This window comes from Lathamus discolor, chromosome 4 (genome assembly GCF_037157495.1).
Source record: "Lathamus discolor isolate bLatDis1 chromosome 4, bLatDis1.hap1, whole genome shotgun sequence".
In the NCBI taxonomy this organism is placed as follows: Eukaryota; Metazoa; Chordata; class Aves; order Psittaciformes; family Psittacidae; genus Lathamus; species Lathamus discolor.
The window spans coordinates 45,880,156-45,887,548 of record NC_088887.1 but is presented as its reverse complement, the minus strand read 5'-3'; the positions used below and the strand labels follow the sequence as shown (position 1 = coordinate 45,887,548).

The window sequence follows — 7,393 nt, the reverse complement described above, 5'->3', positions numbered from 1 at the left end:
GTTAGAACCTAATTCTGCAGTTCAGCATCGCTGCAGAAGCCTGTCCCATATGCTTTACATAAAAGGTCTGACTCATGCAGGTGTGACAGCAAAATGAGAGCCACTAAACTAAAAGATGAAAACAGCCAAAAGACTTTAGTTAAGGCATTTGGCTGAGATGCTGTCGTTTAAGAAGGTCAGCATGAAAAGTCATTCAGCTCTCCTTTTGATTTCTTACCCTAGAAAGAGAAAATAATAAAAGCAGGCAGTAATAAATTTAGAGCAAATTAAAAAATACTTTAATGTAGCACATGTCCTGAGTATAGAATTCACTGCTGTAATAGGTCATCAAGTTAAATACCGTGGCTGGATAATTTTATCATCACTCATACTGAGCCAAATCCTCCCCACCATAGCCAAGCCAACACCCTTTACTGAGACTGAAACAAGAACTAAGTAAAAAGGTGGGATTTACCCCGGTGTTTATGAGATGGTTACTCTCTATGAGAAGAACAATAAAGGTAAGTAGATCCCATCTCAAAACATCATCTGTTTACTGAAGCAAGAGTGTAAGCTCCTTTTTGCCATTCCATAATTTGCTAGAACCACTATAAAGGGGATTTAAAAGTAATAGTTATTGACTACTGGGACACTACTGGGTCACAGATGCCCTACTGACAAACTCACTTCAGCTACAGATCACCCTGGCAGGCTATAGGGATGACAGTGTATGCCATAAGTAGGAACTATAGGACTTCAGACATACACACTGAGAGCTTACTTCTCCTCTCCTCACCCATGAAGAACTCTTCAGCACAGTGAGAATTACACAATGGTGTTATAAATTATATGCCAGGTTTCAGTTTGATGTTGGGTATGTACTTCTAAACCTTTCAAACTACCGGTTTCTAATTAAAATTGTGACATGCTCTTTCAACAACAATAACCCAGTATATAAGGTCTCTGCATACCTTTCAAACCTTTCACAGGGAAAAAAGTCAGCCTTAATTTGCAAGTGAGGTTTATTGTTTCAGTCTCTTCAGGTAATGCAACCTCTTTAGAAGCAGACTGCGTTGTAGTCAGTGTGCTGCAGGAATGTGACACAGGAAAGTTAGTGTGCAAGCCCCAGTTTTCAGGAAAAAAAAGTTTCTTCTCAAGGATAAACACAACCTTTAAAAGTGAAGTCTAACTAATGCTGCTAGGGAGGCTCCTCCTGGGTCTCCAAGGAGAGGTGTTACCAACCCTGCGAGCGCCTTGCTGGCCCTCGTCACTGCTGGTACTTCAGCCCCATGTACCGAAAAGGGAGAGTTTCTGTCGCTGCCCATGCCATGCAAAGGAATTCCTTCACTGTTGCCACTTCGGGGCTGAGGGAATCCTCTTTTTTTTCCTCACGTACAGATATTAACTGTCAGCGTCAGCAGCTGGCATTCAGCAGCCGACAGCGTCAGAGGGAACATCTTGATGGCCGTCTCCTCAGCCTTGGCAGAAGCAGCAGGGTGAATGCAAATGCAGGCAAAGCTGTGCACTGGCCAACTCCCTAGAAGGAAAACACCCTTCAGCGGTATTTATCCCCCGCTCGGAGCTCGGGGAGGGGGCCGCTGCCTCCTCAGAGCTCAGGCTGCTAGGTTGGGTGCTTGAAAAGCACCCACAGCCATACTAGGAGGGATCGCCCTACGTTTGGGAGGGACTCCTACAAGCAGATATTCTGGCTCAGGATCTGTGGGAATTGCTTCCTCGGGGTAGCCTCCAGCATGATGCAGCCTGGAGGGGCACACAACGGGATGAACAGCTCCAGCAATGACGGTCCGCTGCAGAGACGGTGGATTTACACACCCGCAGCCACCACACCGTAGTGCTGCAACTCGGCGGATACCCAGGGCAAAAGAGCTAGCCCGCTGCGGTGCCCTCTCCGTGCGGAGCCTGCCCAGTGCCCACCCCGATTCCGCTGGGCGGTCTCACCCCAGCTGCCCCATTACTGCGTCCCCGGGGTGAGGCAGGCCAAACAAGGCGCAGATCACCTCCTCTCCCTCTCCTCAGTCGCCGGCCAAAGGCCGGTACCCCATCTGTGCCACCCGCCGGCACGGCCCCATGGAGGCGTTCAGCGGCACTGTCCGTCACATCACATCACATCACAGCCGTTTTCCAGTCGGGCTTTATTCAACGGAATTAAAATAAATAGATAGATAAATAACTTTTCCTGCCCACGCACCAATGCTTTTTTGAAGGGAAAAAAAGCCCCTAAAGCAGCCAACAAACCCCGAACCCGGCTTGGTGCCGCTGCCAGCGCTGCCCGCAGGCACCCCCGATGTCCCTGCATCGGCGAGAGCAGGTGCTCGGCGCTGCCACCGCCCCGGTCCTGTCCCACCCCCCCCCCCCCCCCCCCGGCGGCACCTTGCGAGTCATCCCTCCCTTCCCCCCGCTCCCCCGCCCCGGGAGGCCGTCGGGTGTCGCTTCCCATTTCACTTGGAGGTATTTTCGGGTGGCAGGAGCCGCCTCGTCATTTCCGCCAGGAGAAAAAGACACCGGCGCGGCAGCCGCGGCCGCGGAGAGCTGTGGGAGCCGCAGGGCACGGCACAGGCGAGCCGAGAGGAGCCAGCCCCTCGGCTCGCCGCCTTTCGGGACCCGACCTCTCGGCGTGGCCGCGAGCCGCCGCCACTGCCCGCGGGTCCACGGGGGCGGGAGGCGTCAGAGCGTGCCACCGCCTCTTCCCCCTTCCTCCTCCTCCTCCTCCCCCTCCCTGCCGAGCCGGCAACATGAACTGAAATCCCCAGAGAGGCACAGAGGCGGCGAGCTTGCGGAGCGGAGCGCAGCGCAGCGCAGCGGAGGCAAGCGAGGATTTAGCGGCTCTCTCCTCCTCCTGCCGCCGCCGCCGCCGGGGCTCCGGGCAGCGCGGTCCCGGCGCTCCGCACAGCCTCGCCCCTTGCCCGGAGAGCGGCGGCCGCCCGCTCCCCGCGCCCCCGAGCTCCCCATGGCCCTCATCATGGAGCCCGTCAGTAAGTGGTCGCCGAGTCAAGTCGTCGACTGGATGAAAGGTGAGGAGCGGCGCCTGGGGTACCATCACTGCACTTCCCACACCCCATCCCCGCAGGTGCGGAGGGCTCCGCGGCTTCCCCCGCGCCTCGGTCCCGCCTCCCGGCTCCGCCGGCTCCCCCCGCTGTTCGGTTGCAGGGTGGGAAGGGAAGAGGAGAGCGAGGGGGCCGGGGGCTGCCCCGGGGCGAGGGGCCGTGCTCCCGCTCCTTCGCCGGGTGCAGTGGGAGGGGGCCGGCTGCTGACCCCCTGGGGCCCGTAAAACCACGGGGGGATGATGGATGGATGGACGGACGGGAGTCAGGCTGTTCCCGAGGGATCCCAGGATGCTCCCTCGCGGGCGGCGGCGGCCCCGTTGCGGCGATGGGGCTCCCCCCCACCCGCCAGCAGCGCGGGGATGCGAGGAGCTCGCCCGGCTGCTCCCGGCAGATGAGCTGCGAAATGACTCGCGAAATAAAAGTTTAACCTAACGTGGGGCACTCGCCCGTGTGGGGGGCACGGCTGCAACCAGAGGAGGGGTGGGAGGGGCTGGCTCCGGGGGTGGCGGGGTCTGGGATTCGGTGCGCGCCCCGGGAGCGCCGGGGATACCCCCGCTTTCATCCTCTCCCTTCCCCCCGCCCCCCCCCCCCCCCCCGCTGTCGTGAAACCGCCTGGGGGGTCTGCGGGCGCCCAGCCCGCTCCTTCGTCCGGGTCCGGGGCATCCACGCGTGGGAAAGGGGTCGCCGTTCCCGTCCCCATCCCCAGGGGCGGTATTTAAAGAGCCGTGATTTACGTTAGCGTGGACGAGTCCGCTGGGCTGAAGCGTGTTTATGCTGCTGTCTGCCCCTCCGCTCCCTCACCTGTCCTCTCCAAATAAAGTCGAATGAGAATAAAATTTGGACTTTCTGGAAACGCTTTCCTGTTATTCTGTGTGCACCGACATGGCTTTAACACTGCAATTTCGAAAGGTCTTTCTGTGGTGTGGTTATTTATTTTTTTTTTTTAATTGCCTTTAAGTTAGGCTGCAGCTGTGTTTTGAATAATTTACCGTCTAGTATTATGTATCTTTTCATAAAGATAGAATGACCGGATGGGTACAACTTTTGAACAACTGCTACATTGTGGGAGTTCTTTATAACATGCTGCCTGCTACTAATGTGACAGTTTCATCATCCTTAAAATTTCAGGCATATAGCATATGTTTTCAGTTATTCAATCCTGGCATTTATAGCTGTTGAGTTATAATTATATTAAGCAACATACATAGTTTTGCTGGTTTTGAAGCATTCTTAATAATAATAGAATAATGTGGTACTTCATATCCTAAGAAATTAGTAAATATTAATTAGAAACTTGAAGGAGCCACAGATGATCAGTATTAAAAGGAAATCTCTTCCAACTTCAGAATGTTTTATTACAGCTGTTTAGCTTCCAACATTTTTATTTCTGAAAAGAAAAAGAATAAAGAAGAGTGCTTAGGAGGTTTTTCAAATCAATGTCTGAGATACCTCCCCCATACTTTGGGAATGCAGAATAGAACTGCAGATAGTGCATTTCTAAAACACTTGAAAAATGTAATGTATCAAATACTTCTCATAAGTGACAGGTGAAGTGCAGTGCACACTCTGCTTTTGTATTGCATCGCATCAATATAAAATCAGTTATTTAAAAACAGGCTGACTAAATGATAACATTAACAGTTGTGAGGCTGGATAAAGGTTTGTGGTTAGAAACCCATGGCCAACACACAGAGCTGTAAATCTGATTTTAAAAATAATTAAGGGAACTTTACAAGAAAAGCAGTTGTTGCAGTCTTGCCTACATTTTGGATTGCAAAGCTTGCTTTTTAGTGTTTAACCTGTTTATTTTGTTGCAAATGCTCAACTGATTCTCTGGAGTACTTTAATTTTTACCAAGCAAACATGTATATGTTGCCTCAAGCTTTCATTTCTTCATTTTGTATCCTGAATTGCTGATGAAGCTTCATTTAGAGTGAGGTGGGGAGAGAGAGAGAGAGAGCATCTGCCTTTTACTAGCACTGTGTGAGGAAAACCACCTTGATAGGTACTGTAGTTGCCAAAGTTGAGCCTGGAGATGAGTATGACCAGCCACTGTGGGCGAGTCCAGTCCTGTCTGATGGACTGCACATTGCCCAGCTTGGAGGGAAGACAGGAGTGGGTAAGGGCAAGTGGTCTTTGCTGCTACAACTTCATTTCCCTCACTTACAATTCGTAGTGTTGCAAACATTGTTATTGAAATCTAGGTGAAAAAAATGTTCTGCTGCTGCTTTAAACACATTGTCTCCAAGAAATTACATTTCCAAAAGTCTCAAAAATAGCTTACTTGTGGTTTAGGAGGTACCCAAGACAGTTCAATTTGGAAAGCATGAATGTGTCTTTGTCATGAGAACTTTGGGGTTAGTGCATTACTGGCCTTTGCATTAGCAGCAGTCAAGTCTGACTTGCATAAATTACATTTAACTTCAAGATGCAAGAATATTTTGCTGACTTGCTGGGTTATTTTACAGAATGATCAATGTTGAACTCTTGTTTTAACCTCTTCCTTGAAGCAAGTGCCCTGCTATGTAATATGCCTGCTCAGAGCAGCTCTGTACAGAGCATTCTTCAAAATAGATTTCAATGTTCAAAGTGAAATATTTTCTGAAAAAGAAAAATCCTACTGCTTTACGTTGTTTACAGTTATCTGAAAGTAAGGGGAAATGAAACACTTTGGATTTTATTGCACTCAGTGTTTTTGTGATGGTCTTGCTGGTATGACCTAAACGTTTGCAATAAAAGGCCCCGTCTGGAACTCTTTATTTAGGCAAAAGAGCCATTACCTCAGTGGCATTATGTTCAGGGCAGTGATAAAGCATCGGGCCTAATATTAAAAAATGTGAAAAATGGAGACAGGGAAAGCTGTCCTTCTTGAAAGTGTCACATGAAAATGCCAAGCTCTGGGCTGGGTGGCTGGTTAGGCAGCAGGCTCAACACTGTGGGTATTCATGGAATAAATACAGTGTCTCCAGTATGTTTTCATTTTTTAATTCCTTGATATACATGGCTGTTCTATGGATCCTTTAATAGCCTACGGACTCTCAGGCTGCTGACATACAGAGTTGGACCTGGAACTGGTTATGCAATCAAGCATCTACCTAAATTTTGACCTGTGAAAATGTGTATTATAAGAAGCTGTGGACCAAAGTACCAGTAAAAACCTTGCAAACCTAAAGGACAAAATAAGCAGAGCCTGTGTCAGCACATGAATTTTTGGATGGTTCAAAATGAATTCACTGACAGAAGATTAATTGTCATGGAGCTGGAAAAAGAGCAGATGGATTAGCTCATCTCTCCCACAGGATGGCATATTGTATGTGGAGGAGAAAATGAATATTTAAATTGATTCAAACTGTGTATTACTTTGCTTTTCATCTATTTAGTACTAATTTTAAAGGCTGTGCATGGAACAGTGAGCTGAAACTATGTCAATCACCTCCTCTGCCTCCCCTTTGGAGGACATGCGTGGATTCCACTGCTGTGTTGCAAGATGTTGACATGCTGCATAGGTGAGCACTGTTGGACGTCATGGCTTCCACTGACTCAGGAAGATAACTTGTCAGATGTGTTTTAGATTTCTAAGGTGCTGATAAAATTCAAAGACATGCAATTACTTTCCAAACATCAGGATGTTTTTAACTGAGTCTTGTAATTTATAACTTCTTTTGTCCGAGGTTATTTATAATGGCTGTAGTTTGATAAAGACTTGCTGCTTTTAACAGTATTCTAGTTTTAATTCAGTACCAATCTCTCAATGGCACAAGCTGTTCAAAAAGGCAATCCACCTGGAAAAAATCAATATTACTTTATCTAACAAAGCCTAAATATTTTTTTTTTTGTTTGTTGAATGACAGCTTGTAGAGCTTATAGTAAGCTCATACAGCTTAAACTGCTGTAATGGTAGTCATACTCAAGAAGCTGACATCTGAGACATGGAGTTGCTCTAAGGGCTTCTAATGCTGAGGAGGTTTTAACCTCTATAAAGTCTACTCTACGAGCATTTAGAAGGATGTAAATATTTACAAGGACTGGGGAAAGAGGAGGAAAACATGAATGTGCTAGCAAAGAGAAATCAGAGTGCAAAAGTTCCCCATTTGGATGAGTGAATATTAACATGGATTTAAGAACTGAGTTTCTGTCTGCTCTTCATGTACAGGAGTTCATGGCCATTTTCAGTAGCATGTGTGTTTGCATGGAGTCATCATGGGCTGCTGACATCTTGGTGTAATGGGAGTTACTTGTTATTCGTCAAGGAAATGCAAGTGTTTGCGGGAATGCTCTGAAACAAAAGACTAATACTTAATGATGATTTAAAAAGAAAAAATGAAGTTGCCGTGGGGATCTTTCCACTC

General features: G+C 48.3%; 1 protein-coding gene across 4 annotated transcripts in view; it reads left to right on the top strand.

Annotated features, from left to right (window-relative positions):
- Positions 1 to 2,853: 2,853 nt before the first annotated feature.
- The window catches only part of CNKSR2 (connector enhancer of kinase suppressor of Ras 2), a 214,701-nt gene continuing 210,161 nt past the window's right edge, over positions 2,854 to 7,393 (top strand). For 3 of the 4 annotated variants that reach the window (XM_065677313.1, XM_065677311.1, XM_065677310.1), the window contains exon 1: positions 2,874 to 3,011. In XM_065677313.1, the coding sequence (XP_065533385.1) occupies positions 2,948 to 3,011 (64 nt within the window). In that variant the 5' untranslated portion in view covers positions 2,874 to 2,947. Of the gene's footprint in view, positions 3,012 to 7,393 lie in introns of all 4 variants that reach the window. The other variant, XM_065677314.1, reaches the window with a different exon arrangement.